The sequence below is a fragment of the Myxocyprinus asiaticus genome, chromosome 3 (assembly GCF_019703515.2).
Source record: "Myxocyprinus asiaticus isolate MX2 ecotype Aquarium Trade chromosome 3, UBuf_Myxa_2, whole genome shotgun sequence".
Classification (NCBI taxonomy): Eukaryota; Metazoa; Chordata; class Actinopteri; order Cypriniformes; family Catostomidae; genus Myxocyprinus; species Myxocyprinus asiaticus.
In genome coordinates, this window is record NC_059346.1 from 21,561,261 (window position 1) to 21,578,227 (window position 16,967).

The 16,967-nt window shown below is 40.5% G+C and overlaps 1 protein-coding gene across 1 annotated transcript in view; it reads left to right on the forward strand.

Annotated features, from left to right (window-relative positions):
• The window catches only part of unc5db (unc-5 netrin receptor Db), a 236,460-nt gene that overhangs the window by 218,576 nt on the left and 917 nt on the right, over nucleotides 1-16,967 (forward strand). Inside the window, exons 13-16 of the mRNA XM_051662360.1 lie at nucleotides 7,116-7,343; nucleotides 9,367-9,516; nucleotides 11,867-12,031; nucleotides 13,687-13,865. Coding sequence (XP_051518320.1) covers nucleotides 7,116-7,343; nucleotides 9,367-9,516; nucleotides 11,867-12,031; nucleotides 13,687-13,865 — 722 coding nt within the window. The remainder of the gene's footprint in view (nucleotides 1-7,115; nucleotides 7,344-9,366; nucleotides 9,517-11,866; nucleotides 12,032-13,686; nucleotides 13,866-16,967) is intronic.

A 16,967-nucleotide genomic window follows, 5' to 3' on the forward strand; every position in this document is an offset into this window, starting at 1 on the left:
GTAGACACAATCATTCAGGCTAGGGCTCCCTCTACAAGGCGCCTGTATGCTTTGAAGTGGCATCTGTTCACTAAGTGGTGTTCTTCCCGACACGAAGACCCCAGAGATGCGCAGTCGGATCGGTGCTTTCCTTCCTGCAGGAAAGGCTGGAGGGGTGGCTGTCCCCCTCCACCTTGAAGGTGTATGTAGCTGCTATAGCGGCACACCACAACACAGTGGACGGTAAGTCCTTAGGGAAGCACGACCTGATCATCAGGTTCCTGAGAGGCGCTAGGTGGTTGAATCCCTCCAGACCTCATCTCATCCCCTCATGGGACCTCTCTGTAGTCCTTCGGGGTCTACGGGTAGCCCCCTTCGAGCCCCTAGAGTCAGCAGAGCTTAAGGCACTCTCTTTGAAGACTGCCCTCCTGACTGCACTCACTTCCATCAAGAGGGTAGGGGACCTGCAGGCGTTCTCTGTCAGTGAAACGTGCCTGGAGTTCAGTCCGGGCTACTCTCATGTGATCCTGAGACCCCGACCGAGCTATGTGCCCAAGGTTCCCATGACCCCGTTTAGGGATCAGGTGGTGAACCTGCAAGCGCTGCCCCAGGAGGAGGCAGACCCAGCTTTGGCATTGCTGTGTCCGGTGCGTGCTTTACGCATCTATTTGGATCACATGCAGAGCTTTAGAAGCTCCGAGCAGCTCTTTGTCTGCTTTGGTGGACAGCAGAAAGGAAGCACTGTCTCCAAACAGAGGATTGCCCACTGGGTCATTGACACCATCGTGATGGCATATCAAGCTCAGGACGTGCCGCCCCCGTGGCGCTACGAGCCCACTCTACTAGGAGTGTAGCGGCCTCCTGAGTCCTGACCAGTGGCGCCTCTTTGGCAGACATCTGTAGAGCAGCAGGCTGGGCGACACCCAACACCTTTGCGAGGTTCTATAATCTCTGGGTTGAGCCGATTTCATCCCATGTGTTGTCAGGTCTGAACAGGTAAGTTTCGGGACAGCTGGCTGGGTGTACCGCTTGCGTATAGTGCCTTTCCCCTCCCATGAGGTGAAGACGTGCGCCTTTGACTCCCAGTCGTGTTCACAAGTTGTGATCCCTGGATGATTTTCCTCCTTAGCCCTGTGGCAGATGAGTTTGCGGAGAAACTCGCTGCCGGCCCAGTACATGTGCTAACTAAGCCCTGTACTGGGGTAGTTGTTCCACATGCGCTGGTTCCCCATAGGTGACCCCATGTGATATATTTTCCGCTAATCCTTGGGCAGAGGCCCCTCTGCCCCTGGTCACCATGCTTGTTGAAACTCCTCCCCCTTGGGTAGGACCTACACTATATTGCCAAAAGTTTTCGCTCATCTGCCTTTAGACGCATATGAACTTAAGTGACATCCCATTCTTAATCCATAGGGTTTAATATGATGTCGGCCCACCCTTTGCAGCTATAACAGCTTCAACTCTTCTGGGAAGGCTTTCCACAAGGTTTAGGAGTGTGTTTATGGGAATTTTTGACCATTCTTCCAGAAGCGCATTTGTGAGGTCAGACACTGATGTTGGACGAGAAGGCCTGGCTCGCAGTCTTCGCTCTAATTCATCCCAAAGGTGCTCTATCGGGTTGAGGTCAGGTCTCTGTGCAGGCCAGTCAAGTTCTTCCACACCAAACTCGCTCATCCATGTCTTTATGGACCTTGCTTTGTGCACTGGTGCGCAGTCATGTTGGAACAAGAAGGGGCCATCCCCAAACTGTTCCCACAAAGTTGGGAGCATGGAATTGTCCAAAATCTCTTGGTATGCTGAAGCATTCAAAGTTCCTTTCACTGGAACTAAGGGGCCAAGCCCAGCTCCTGAAAAACAACCCCACACCATAATCCCCCCTCCACCAAACTTCACAGTTGGCACAATGCAGTCAGACAAGTACCGTTCTCCTGGCAACCACCAAACCCAGACTCGTCCATCAGATTTCCAGATGGAGAAGCGTGATTCGTCACTCCAGAGAACGCGTCTCCACTGCTCTAGAGTCCAGCGGCGGCGTGCTTTACACCACTACATCCGATACTTTGCATTGCACTTGGTGATGTATGGCTTGGATGCAGCTGCTCAGCCATGGAAACCCATTCCATGAAGCTCTCATGCACTGTTCTTGAGCAATCTGAAGGCCATTTGAACTTTGGAGGTCTGTAGCGATTGACTCTGCAGAAAGTTGGCGACCTCTGTGCACTATGCGCCTCAGCATCCGCTGACCCCGCTCTGTCATTTTACGTGGCCTACCACTTCGTGGCTGAGTTGCTGTCATTCCCAATCGCTTCCACTTTGTTATAATACCACTGACAGTTGAATGTGGAATATTTAGTAGCGAGGAAATTTCACAACTGGACTTGTTGCACAGGTGGCATCCTATCACAGTACCACGCTGGAATTCACTGAGCTCCTGAGAGCGGCCCATTCTTTCACAAATGTTTGCAGAAGCAGTCTGCATGCCTAGGTGCTTCATTTTATACACCTGTGGCCATGGAAGTGATTGGAACACCTGAATTCAATTATTTGGATGGGTGAGCGAATACTTTTGGCAATATAGTGTATCAGGCAACTTCTCCACATGACATACTTCCGGCAAGACTCGGTAAGACCATGTGATATATTTCCACTTGAATTACCCCCGCCCCCTCCCCCCCCTTCTCTGGGCGGGGTGTGGTCTCCGTGGTGTCTTCCCCTTGGGAGTGACACCCCCCGACGTAGACATTTATGGGCCCCAGTCGGTTAACATATTCCACTCTTTTTGGTTAGAAAAAAGAGGAAAAGAAGCCACGGCTGGGCTAGCCTGTCCCTATTTGTTGGGTAGTCGACTTGTTCCCGAAGGACCGTTTGATGCTCATAAGAGTGTTGGGGGAGGTTACGTGATGGCCTGGTGCACTGGCTATGAGGAACACAGAGGCCTGCCCGTCTCGCACCGCTAGTCCATGTAACACAGTTCAGTAGTCATGCCGTTTTGTATAGGGACCCCTAGTGTCACTACATCGACACAACGTCAAGGGAGTGACAGATAGGGAACGTCCTGGTTACTTTTGTAACCTCCGTTCACTGCTGAAGGGAAGGAGACGTTGTATCCCTCTTGCCATAACGCTGAACTACCCACTGAAATGGCCGGGACCTTGTCTTGGCCTACCTCAGCACAAAACCTGAATGAATGGTTGCACACCAGCTACTTTTATACCCGTATGTCCGGGAGAGTGGCATGCAAATTCCACTCGCCAAATCCCATTGGCCTTTTTTCAAAGATCAGAGGTGTTTAGGGCTCCCAAGAGTGACCCCTAGTGTCACTACATCGACACAACGTCTCATTCCCTCCATCAGGGAATGGAGGTTATGAAAGTAACCAGGACATTTTCCATCTGAAAGGGCTAAATATAAAATTAAACAAATGACAATAAAATGCAAAGTAATCTCTTCAGTAATCAAAATACTTTTTGAATGTAACTGTATTCTAATTACCAATGATTTAATTTGTAACTGTAGGGGAATACAGTAATGTGGGCATGCGTGCCATAGGTTGCCGACCACTGCCATAGCCTATACTTATTAGAAATGTTTCTTTGCTGCTTGTATTTATTTTTTCGAAGTATTTTTTTAAAATTGCTTTTTCTAGCAGAAGTGCTTGCCATGGGGGGAAAAGTTCATGGAAAGATGCAGTTTGCATTTTATTTTCTTGAAAATAAAAATAAAAAATGTATTTAATATGAGCTCTATAATTTAGGTTTCATAATTTGGTATAGGCATTGGTAAATCACATTCAGTTGATAACATATGGTCAATGCTAATGCTGTTAAACCCATAAATAAACACATCCCGGGCAGGTGCATACACAGTACAATGGGGAAAAAATTTAAAAAGCCCGCACACTGTCGTATAGCTTGCAAATCTGTAATATTTTGTGTTTCGGTCAAATATCTTCTTCAGGCATTCTGTTAATTTCTCTGAAGATTCTTCCTGTTGCAAGTATATCACTGTTACCATTATGATTTACCCTAGAAGTTTCAAAAATGAGGCTGGCAATGTGCTGCAAATGGTTTGACAAAAACGAAAATTCTCTCATGATGGACTCACTTTTAAGCCATTCCAGATGTGTATGACTCTCCTTAATAAGTACATTTCAGCTTTTTTTGTCCATACAATGCAAGATAATGGGTGCTATTAGACTGCTGGCTGTTTGACAGTCCAAAAGGCATATTTAGGCAGCATAAAAGTAATCAACACGACTCCACGTGATCAATTAATGTCTTTTGAAGCAAATCTAGAGGTTGGTGTTAGAAACAAATCGATAATTAAAACGTTTTTAACTTCCAATTGTTTGTTCTACCCACAACTGTATTGCTGTTTGAAATTACCTAACTCTCGCGTCGTTCGTTCCTCTATTGTATACAAAGTGCGCACTTCCGACTTCTCTCGTGAATGCGCCATTGCGCTTACATCACTGAAGTTAATAAAGTTTTAATTATCGATTTATTTTTTTACACAAACCTATCGATTTGCTTCAGAAGACACAAACTGATTGACTGGAGTCATGTGGATTACTTTTTTGCTGCCTAAATATGACTTTTGGACTGTCAAATTGCCAGCAGTCTAATGGTATCCATTATCTTGCATTGTATGGAGAAAAAGAGCTGAAATGTGCTTATAAAATCTTCACTTCGGTTCTGCTGAAGAAGGAAAGACATACACATCTGGGATGGCATAAAGGTAAATAAATCATGAGAGGATTTTCATTTTTGGGTAAACTAACCCTTTAAGATATATATATAATTTTTTTTTTCTCCCAATTTGGAATGCCCAATTCCCAATGTGCTTTTAAGTCCTTGTGGTTGTGTAGTGATTTGCCTCAGTCCGGGTGGCAGAGGACGAATCCCAGTTGCCTCTGCATCTGAGACCGTCAACCCATGCATCTTATCACATGGCTTGTTGAGCGTGTTGCCACGGAGCGGCAACCACGCTCAACTCACCATGTGCCCCACTGAGAACGAACCACATTATAGCGACCACAAGGAGTTTTACCCCATGTGACTCTACCCTCCCTAGCAACCGGGCCAATTTGGTTGCTTAGGAGACCTGGCTGGAGTCACTCAGCACGCCCTGGGATTCGAAATGGCAAGCTAGCGAACTCCAGGGGTGGTAGTCAGCGTATTTTACCACTGAGCTAAGATATATTATTAATATTATTGCCAGATAATATCATTGCCAGTTATATTATTTTTATATTACTACCAATTACCAAAATCCAGCTTGAAAAGCTGTACCAAAGTGATGGTCAAAAAATATCTCTATGTAATAGTGTTTCTGTTAACCTGGTAAAGTGCCATCAGCAAATTATGAGAGGCTTTGTCAACATCAAAGTGCATTTGAGCCTTGTTTCCTTAACTGCTTGTTGGCAGCCTTTGGGAATGTGTGAGTTTGAAAATGTGTTGATGAGGTGATTGTGCCCTCTTGTATGTGGCGAGAAGACATCCAGGGACAGCAACTCCTCAGAGGAGGCTATGGCTGTTAAGTGCTCAAGGAATAAACAATTACAGGCTGTAATAGCCGGAAAAACACACAGTTCATGGCAGTTAAGCAGCTGTAACATCGGGGCGAGGCGCCCCATCAGACTTAGAAATATCGATCTGGTTGAACAGAGAAGGACCTGAAATGGGAGCTGACACAAGGCAATCAGGATTGGAGTCATGGATGGGATCAGCCTCCTCACCCTGGCACAATCACTCACGTCTCTTAGAATGCAATCATGCGTTTCACTGTGATTTCGGCCCCTGAAAACCTGAGCTGTCATTATGAGCTGAAAGTTGATGTATTAATAAAAGTTCTATAAGCAATTATTCTATTTAAAGCAACACTTTTTTCTTCCAAGTTTGTTTGTTTATTGTAAGCGATTGTGCTGTTGAAGAGGATTTAAAAATTACCTTCATTTTGTGCCTGCCCGCCAAAGTGAGTCATTATTTAGATGAATTTGAAATTTTTTCAATGCCTGGTACTTATCCTTAGATTGCTACCAGCAGCCTTCACAGAAACACATTTGCTGTCAGAGTTTCTCCCTGCTCTTAACCGTTTTATTTCAACCAGTGACAGCTTCAGTGTTGGTGATGGCTAAAGTAATTACATAAAAACTGCCGGATAAATCACTGACCTGTCATAAAAGCAATGCAGTAGTGAGAATTTGAGATTTCTTCCCTGTTCTATCATTTCTATGTGCACCACATCTAGTATTATGAGTTTACAAATGCTGCATTCTCCAAGGTCATTCTGTTTGATATTTACATTGCTTTTAAGAGCTGCAGTCACATTAAGAAATGGTCGTCTGTCAGAGAAGTGAAAGGAGTCTGTATTATATGAATGTATGTACTTGACTTAATGTTAGCCTAACCTTGTCAAAGCACTGAAGAAGTGACCTCGCTGATTGTGATTTGTGAGTGATTCTGTGTCAGTGTGGCAGCATAAATTTAGGTCCTTCTATCACCGAGACTCTTTCACATGCGAAGGTAGAAAAAAGCTGTTGGGAAACTTGTGGACTTCAAAGTAAAATTTATGAGATGTTTTTCTGAGGCACATAAATGAGAAAGATAACCTATAGAATAGAGGATAACTTCACTTTGAAAATTTCAAAGTGCTGGTCCCTAAACAAACAAGTCCACTGTGTTCTAAATCTTACTGAAATTAACAAATAACAGTCGTACATACCTTAAGCACAGTCTTGTGTCTTAGATTTTGTAATAATTTGTTTGGCACAAGCAGTTTAAAAAAAAAAAAAAAAGCTTGTTAACTGATAAAGTTCTGATAATTATCTCAAATTGTTAATTTTTTTATTTTATTTATTTATTTTATTTATTTTTACAGCAAGGATATATCAGTGTGTGGGCAGTTTTTATTGTGCCTTCTACACGTCTTCTAGAATATTAATTGGATGCTCAATTAACACTAAATATGATTTTATGCATATGTACTGCAAAAAATGCAGTTCAGTGTTAATGACATTAACATGTAGATAACAAATGTAGTGGTCAGGCATAAGTAATGGGAACCATTGCCTGAAATGGCCATTTGAAGTCATGCTTTATCAAATTATATTTCCATCTATTTACTTGGATTCACAGGAAATAATGTCAGTAGATGAGGAGTCAACCTCCTGCTATTGCCTGATGGACTCTCATAGCTGTCACTTGTTGCTGGATCAGCCTGGCTGCTATGCTCTGGTGGGTGAACCCATCACTGATGCAGCCATTAAGAGACTAAGGATTGCAGTTTTCGGCAGTATGGAGGCCTTCTCCATGGACTACAACTTGCGAGTGCACTGTGTAGATGACACACCTCATGCCTTTCAGGTGAGAGCTGGAACGTGAACTCAAATATTTAAATACCTAAAAGAACATATTTAAGAATATGTTATCTCTCTAAGTCTGGGATGCTATCAAAACAAGAATATAGTTAAGGCAAACCACATTTATATTTATTCATTTAGCTAACACTTTCATCCAAAGGGACTTACAAATGAGGAATAAAACAACATAAGTGATTAATTCTAAGGAGACAGTAACATGAGAAGTGGCACAATGTAAAATACAAAGGGTTTCGAAGGGATGATAGTAAGTGTTCTTAATGGATCAAGTATTCACAGATTTTTCTTGTGATTGGGAGGCACTCAGCTGTTCAGATGGAATGTGGAAGGTCATCCACCATCGAGTACCACGATGGTGATGGTACCATGAAGTGTCACTCATTCACAGACCTCAGAAGTCAGGGAATGTAGTGTAGTAGGTAGGAGGGTGCGAATCCAGTGGCTGTTCTCCATACCAGTGCTTTGAACCTGTGAGACAAAGATAATTGTAATAGATTAATTGTGTTATTATAATGGCTGCTGCGGTCAAAGTTATTTTCAAACGAGCACCCATAGAGGATGCAAAAGTCGATCAATATTGTCTTGCATGAGTGCTCAGACTGTGCCCAGCACATAAACACACACACACACACACACACACACACGTTGGTGCAGCTATCCTTATGAGGACTCTCCATAGACATAATGATTTTTATACTGTACGAACTATAGATTCTATCCCCTAATCCTACCCCTAAACCTAACCCTCACAAAAACTTTCTGCATTTTTACATTAAACAAAAACTAAAAAAAACATTGTTTAATATGTTTTTTAAGCGATTTGAATTATGGGGACACTAGAAATATCCTCATAAACCACATTTATAGCATAATACCCTTCTAATTACCAGTTTGTAAAAATTTCCTCATAAACCACCTAAACCTGTACACACACACACACAGAGACAATCATCTAAGCAACACAATCAAACACATAGCAATTTTGACAGATGAACAATTTTACTTGAAATCAAAGAGGCCACTAATCAATTTAAATTCAGTTTTCTTTTCAAAGCTTTAAACAGTAATTTGTTTGAAACCTTGTTTGTAAACACTTCAGTTTTTTCTACATGTTTATCAGCTGTAGATTCCTCAAAACACTAAACTTTTTACCTCTAGAAATGTGTTCAGAAATAATTTGTTAAATAGATTTTAAGCACAATTGATTGACAAGATATTTGGCTTGGTATCAATATTTCAACCTTTTCCCATTGAATTGAACTGTTGGAAGGTTACACCAGGTTGTTTGATCTTCTGAACTTGGTAAACTACAATACAAGTTAAGCTCAGTCGACAGCATTTGTGGCATAATATTGATTCTTTAAAAAAAGCTATCTGGGTGAAAGTGAGACACTTACAATGGAAGTGAATGGGGCCAATCCTTAAACATTAAAATACTCACTGTTTCAAAAGTATAGCCACAAAACATAAACAATATGTGTGTTAACATGATTTTAGCGTGATAAAATCACTTACTAACCTTTTCTGCATAAGGTAACTTTGTTACCATGACGTTGTAATGTCAACAAACCCTAAAACAACTATAAAAATTACAATTTAAACGACTTTACAGCTCAAATAATACATGAGTTTTAACAGAAGAATTAATCCAAGTGCTTTTATAAAATTATACGCTTCACATTTCTGCCTTTAAATCCTCCAAAAATTGGCTCCATTCACTTCCATTGTACATGCCTCACTGTAACCTTGATTTTTGCTTTTTTTTTTTTTTAAGAAAAGGACAGATGAGTCTAAATACTTTTTTGTGGTAATCAACATTATGCCACAAATGCTATCAATTGAGTTTAACTTATTGAGCCCAGAATATTCCTTTAACATTTCCTAAACAATGTAGCAACAATACAGATTAAGGCTCTCAGTCATAGTGTTTGTATCATTGTCCTATCTGTCCAGATTTTTTTTTCACCATGTTCTCACGCTCTCTTTCTTTACTTCCATTTTTATCAAAGGGAGTGGTCACTGCTGAAACCAGCAGAGGAGGTCAACTCCTAGAGGAGCCTAAGATGCTGTTCTTTAAAGGGAACTGCCTAAGTCTGCAGGTGTCTATCCAGGATATCCCTCAGATTCTGTGGAGCATTAAACCCTTTACCACCTGTCAGGTAACATAACTTACATTAGCATTCTGTCCAGTGCTGTTATCTGCAATAGGCAACTGCATTGTACAAGTCACGAGAAAAGCTGGCATATACTAGTGTGTTTATTTATACACACGCTCCTCTTAGTGTTTACTGAAAGTTCTGAACTACACAAGCAGCTTTATGCTAATATTTGTCTCTGTTTTATTGATAGTTAAAATAACTTATTTATGAATATAACTTACATTAATATCTCCATATTTCATGTGGGGACATTCTTGATCTTAGTGCAATCAAAATGTACAGTTTGGTCGGACTTGGCGCAGTGGGCAGTGCATTTGTTCATGACATAGTCAAGTGTTCACAGCGACACAGGTTCAGATTTGGCCAACATTTCCGGTTCCCCCTCTTTCCAAATATTTTTGTGTCTACTTTCCTGTACAGCCTGATCTCTCAAAATGTACATGACTGTAGCAACATTTTTGCAAAATGACATTCATTGCATATATTCCAGCAGGTCTGAGGTGAAATGTCTAGTTAAATATTCTGGCACACAGATCAAAAATAAAACAAATGTACCTCCCTGCCTTAAAGGCATAGTTAACCAAAAAATGAAAATTCTCTGATAATTTACTCACCCTCATGCCATATGAGATGTGTATGACTTTCTTTCTTCTGCAAAACACTTTTGAAGATTTGTAGAAAAAAATCCATGTTCAGCAGGTCCTTAGAATGGGAGAGAATGGTGATTAGATATTTGTAGATTCAAAAAGCACAGATAGTCAGCATAAAAGTAATCCATCCTATCTCCAGTGGTGACATTAATGTCTTCTAAAGTGAATTTATCACTTTGTGTGTGAAAAATAATTATATTTAAGCACTTTTTAGCTATAAAATATCGCTTCCAGTTAGGCATTGACGAATGGCCGAATTTACCCGAGTGCTCCCGTGACGTAAGTGCGATAGCACGTGAACTGATGTGTGACAGACACACAACCAATTATTCGAAGGAACGTGCCAACACGCTTGCGTCACAGGAGCAATCGGGTAAATTCGGCCATTCATCAACACCTGACTGGAGGCGATCTTTTATAGTTAAAAAAATCTTAAATATTGTTCTTTTTCACACACAAAGTGATCGGTTCGCTTTAGAAGACATTAATGTCACCGCTAGAGATGGTATGGATTACTCTTATGCTGACTATCTGTGCTTTTTGGACCTACAAATATCTAATTGCCATCCTCTCCCATTCTAAGGACCTGCTGAGCTTGGATCTTTTTCTATAAATCTTCAAAAGTGTTTTGCAGAAGAAACAAATCATGCACATCTCAGATGGCATGAGGATGAGTAAATTATTAGAGACTTTTCATTTTTGGGTAAACTATACCTTTAAACCTTAAACCAAAATCTAACCAATAGTGTCATAAAAAGCAAATGTGAAATGAAAAAAAAAGATTAACTTTTTAAGAATGCTCTATTGAGTTTGAATCAACAAAATGTACCTCCCTAGTGTAAACCTTAAATCTAAACCTAACTGATAGTGTCATAAAAAGCAAATGTGAGAATTAAAGTGCAATTGCTGAATAAACCACGACCTTCCAAGTCATGTGCTATAGTAAAAGTTTTTTTTTTTTAATGGCATAAGATAGCATTGTGTGAGGAACAGAGTAAAAGGTAAATGTTTATTAACTGATAATCTGAAAATGCCCACAAATAAAATAAACAATAATGTATTCTACATTTGTGAACCTCTTACAGCAAGCAGTGAATAATGATGTTGGCTTTCACTTATAAAGCACAAAAACCTGCTGCACTGAAGAACAATACTGTCCTATCTAACATATAACTCTTTGACAATTAACACAGGAGTTGATAGATGTCCATATTTGGTTCTGGTTTCGGGGCACTTGATCATTACTGGGGTGTTTCTCTCTCTTGGAACTTGCTTGATTATTCTCTGCTGCCTGCTTGGGGGAGAAATTGATCCTGGCATTAAGGCATCTTCCATCCCATCAAGCTACTTCTTCTGTCCAGGGTCCCTATCACTGTTGACATAAAGCATCTCACAGGTCACTTCAATATACAAGGCTAGAGAAAGGTCAAGGACACTCCCTGCAGATGTGCTGCTTCACGGAAATTAATTATACATCAAAGGCAATTGCTTTCCCTTTCTGCTGCCCTGCCCCAGATAGTGTGTGTTATACATACCCCAGCAGTGACCCCGGTCAGCAGAATTAACAGGGATTAAAGTTTGTGTCTCTTGCAGCACTGATGATCTCAGTGATGGGTCTCTTAACACAGATGCTTCCACGTTTTTGAGGGCTCAGGCACTTTCCCCTGACTCAGCTTTCTGATCTCTCTTTCTCTTTGCAGGAATTCTCCTTCACCCAAGTGTGGTATAGTAACCAGCAGCCTGTGCACTGTGCCTTCTCACTGCAGAGACATAGTGCCGCAACTACCCAGCTCTCCTGCAAGATCAGTGTGCGGCAGATCAAAGGTCACGAGCAGATCCTGCAGGTCTACACCTCAGTGGCACAGGTCAGACTCACCCAGCTGTCAGCTGGTTTAATAACATCTCTTTGTACTTCTTGGGGACAGTGAACTGAAAACACAATTTGTCCTAGAGGTTTATTCTTAGAGGTGTTCTGTCATAGTCCTTTGCTACATAGAGAAAGTAATATTTAAAGGGAAATTTTACCCAGAAATAAAGATTCTGTCATCATTTACTCACCCTTATGTTGTTACAAACCCATATAACTTTCTTCCCAGAATGTTACTCTCAGTCCCCATTCTCTTTCATTGTATAGATGTAATTTAAAACTGAGGCTAACATGCTGAGTAACATATACTTTTTTGTTGAATGCCGGTATAGTTACATGCAATGCAAAATCAAGGTAATTAGCAAAAATCTAATGTAATTTGAAAGTGAATGGTGACTGAATCTAACATTCTGGTTAGAATCTACTTTTTTGTTCCATGGAAGAAACTAACCCTAACGGGTTTGTAACAACATGGAGGTGAGTAAATTATGACTGTCCACCCCATCTCTTTAAGCAATGAGCCAGTTTTACATGCACACCAATACGTTAAAAAACTCCCCAAAAATTTTAAAAAAAATATTTAAAAAATCGGACAAATCTAGAAAACTGCTTTTACATGAAGTTTTTCTCTACTTTTGACAACAATCCATGAAGATGCATTCGCACAACACTCACATTCATTGGATAAGTCAGAAAGAATGCCGTTAAAGGTGTTTACATGCACCGCAAAATCAAGTTAATGGCCAAAAATCTACCCATGTCGATCGGTTTATTCTTTATTTTTATTTTATTTATTTTTTCTCCCCAATTTGGAATTCCCAATGCGCTCTAAGTCCTCATGGTGGCGTAGTGACTCGCCTCAATCCAGGTGGCAGAGGACGAATCTCAGCTGCCTCCACGTCTGAGACCATCAATCCGCGCATCTTATCACGTGGCTTGTTCAGCACATTACCGCGGAGACATAGCACGTGTGGAGGCTTCATGCTATTCTCTGCGGCATCCATGCACAACTCACCACGCGCCCCACCAAGAGCGAACCACATTATAGCGACCACGAGGAGGTTACCCCATGAGACTCTACCCTCCCTAGCAACCAGGCCAACTGGTTGCTCAGAAGACTTGGCTGGAGTCACACAGCACACCCTGGATTTGAACTTGCGACTCCAGGGGTGGTAGTCAGCGTCTTTACTCGCTGAGTTACTCAGGACCCCGATCGGTTTATTCTTAAGTGGTTTCTGACCTTACACCGGTATAAAGCAAAGCCGTTTATTGCGTGTACATGACCACACTTGTTGTTGGCTTATTAAGCATAATTGGTGAAAAAATTTGCATGTAAACACGCTCAATATCACAAGAGCAAGAATGCAGTTGTAGTGAATATAAGCATGATTGCAAATGGGATATTTCTATTATACCACAGTTCTATAAACAAGAAGGTATTATTGAGTAACTTACATTATACACACAATATTGCCAGTTATTTTGTCTATTTTTTAAGCCAAAGCAGGATAAACGATGCAGATTGCCAAGCAATGCACAGTTGACAGCTAGAAAACACATATATTTTAATAATATAAATTGTTGCAATTTTACAGTGGTTTTGCAAGTCAGTGCATGCAACAAAACACATATGTTTTTGTTTTTTTCTTTTAGAGTGAAAAAGAGACAGTCCCATTTTTTATGCAGGCAGATTGCACGGTTACTTCACAGACAGGGGCCCAAGCCTTCAAAATCCCCCTGTCCATTCGTCAGCGGATATGCACCACCTTCGATACTGCCAACGCCAAGGGCAAGGACTGGCAGCTCTTAGCTCAGAAACTCCAAATTCAAAGGTGAGCGCCAGAGAGAGATGTAGCCAAGGCAAAATTACTTATTGAAACTTATTGCGGCAGTGCTCTCTTTTTAACAATGCCTTTGAATAATAGGCTAATACTGTGCTCCACTTTGCTCAAATCATTTTACTTAGAGCTCCTTAGGCTTTTCAGCTTCATAGAATTCAATTTCTGCAAAGGTTAAAAGTTCAAGAACCACTGGAACAGGGCTGGATCCCTGTAGCCTTGAGGACTGTACTCTTAATTTTTTTATAGTAATTCTTCTATATAATATATTAAGCATATGCTTGAAGGCGTCTCAACACTGCAGGATAAACTATTATTTTTTCCTATTATGACTGTTATCATGTCGAGCAGTGCAGTTTTAAAAAAAAAAAAAATTATGTCAGATTCCAAATTCAGTATATATTATAGTATGCCTTTTTTCCCCATCTGGTACACAGTACTGAATATCATGACATAATAAAACAAAATGTCCAAATCTCTTGAATAAAAAAAATAAAAAAACCTAAAACTAAAATTTGGAGAAAAAAAGTATTCATACCCTTCGTAATTACTAGGTTAATGTTGCTCAGGAGCAAGATATTGTCTTATAAAATTTGTATAATATATAGATACCTTCCCTCTCTATAAGATCAAACTCTGTGGTTGAATTTTCCTTTGAACAAACAAAAATGAAGACAAAAGACAATTCAAAACTAGTGAGGGATATAATTGTGGAGAAGCACAAATCTGGGGAAGGATACAAGACCATTTCAAAGGCAATGAACATAATTCGGAGCTCAGTGCATTCCATCATACAGAAGTGGAAGAAATATGGAACTACATTCACTCTGCCTTGGGCAGGCCGCCCCTCTAAACTTAGCCAACAAACAACAATGGCACTTTTCAGAGAGGCTATTGCAAAATCAACCATCACTCTTACTGAGCTACATGGCTCAACAATCTCAAAACTATTGCACAACCCTGCTGAAAAGACCAACATTGCCGGTCACCAGCTTATGTTGTGTTTTGGGTGCTGGTTTCCCAGCATGGAATGCTGGTGTGGCGGTGTCCCCAACAGGCTTTTAACTAGCTTAACCAGCTTCATCAGAAAGACTGTGCTGGTCAACAAGCTTCACCAGCAAGGTTTAGCTGGTGAAAAGCATGGCTGTGCTGGTCCACCAGTTAGACCAGCATCAAACTAGCACAAACCAGCATAAACCAGCCTAGACCAGCATGGGAATTGTATGCTGGTTAAGCTGGTCTTTTCAGCAGGGAAAAGGGGGCTGTACGGGAGAGTGGCTAAGAAGAAAAAAAACCCATGCTTGCCTGTAAAGACTTTGCAATACGTCACTTGGAAGATACTGCAAAGATGTGGCAGAAGGTCTTGTGGTCTGATGAGACCAAAGTGAATCTTTTTGGCTTAAACACTAAACAGTATGTGTGGCGCAAAGCCAACACTGCACATCAGCCACATAACACAATCTGACCTCTTATCTGTGGAAAGACATCAAAATTGCTGTCCATCACCGTTCCCCAACTAACTTGGAAAAGCTTGTGCAATTTTGCAAGGAAGAATGGGCTAATATTTCTCCATCACATTGTGCAAAGTTGATAGAGACTTATCCAAAAAGACAATGGTTGTAATAGCTGCAAAAGGTAGTTCAACCAATTATTAAAGTAGGGGGAGGAATACTTATTAATTTTTGCCATTTCGGTATTGTTTTTTTTTTTTATTATTATTATTATTATTATTATTTATAATAATTATTATTTAAAGGTGCTGTAGGCCATTTTTTGAAGGAAAGGTATGCAAAAAAAATTTTTCCTACTCCCTGAAAGATATTAATTAAATAAGTGTTGTGAGATATCTCACCGGTCTCTGTGACAGCACTAGACTCTGTAAACAGCAAACAAAAATGTGGCCACGGACCGCAGTCTCTGTCGATTTCTACCTGTCAATCATTTTGCGCGTTCTCATAGTATTGTAGTTGCAGTGAATGTTTTAGGCTTAATGCCATTTTTATGCCATGTTGCTCACAACGATTGTCATTTGAGGGCTCTATTTTGCTGCTGTTGTTTTTGATAACTGCTTCTGCTCAATAAAGCTCATTTTGTATCTTTGGAGTGCAGGTTTTTGGAAAGAGAGGGCATGGCTAATCCAACGGCTCAGCTTGTAGAAATTCTAGAATGGCTAAAATCGCTTACAGCACCTTTAATGCTTAATTTAAGTTGGGGGGGGGGGTCTCATGTAACACCAGCAATGCTCAGATATTCTTTGTTGTTCATTTCATTCATTACATCCTTTTGCATTTTATTTCCCTCTCTAGCTGTGCTGTGATTCAGCAATACAGAGAACTACAGTAAAAACTCCTGAAAATGGACACCTCAGATTCATAAACATTTAGGCTATTGATTAATAGGTTATATTTTTTATAATGAAATCATAATGCGGGCTGCAAAAGATTGCTCGCAGGCCACGTGTTGAGTAGCGCTGCACTAGAGATCTAAGAGATATGAGAGCTCCACTTTGTTTGGCATCTGCTTCTTTTTTATCTGTTAATCCAAAGTATGGTACATTGACAATTTATGATATTGCCTTGCAGATTTACTGATAATTAATTTACATGGTCAAAGCTGAACCTAACCAAACCAAACCCTTACCCTTATGTAAATACTATATTTTACTTAACTCTGTTTTCATTCTGATCATTTCATTTGTCAGTTGTGCCTGAAGTCTGAACAGGTGGTTTGTAACAAGTAAATCCATCCAAGTAACTCTACAAATTGAATTATGTGTGAAATGCCAGCAATATTCTATAATTTGTATGTACATTATGTTGTTCACTCCTCCTAACACAGTCATACAAGTCACAAACTATTGCATATAATGCATAATTTATGAAATAGCAGTTAAAATTTAGATTTGAATTAGCATTACAGTTCTGTATATTGTGGCTTTTAAACAAAGTTCTCAACCTGTGTCACGTAACCATTTGAATTTTGAATTATGTTGCAACACTCCCATCTACTGGCACATAATGACAGGGTACTAGTTTTTAGGATTCACAAGGAATGATTTTTAGTGGTTTCACTCTACTCTTTATTTTTTCCTGACTG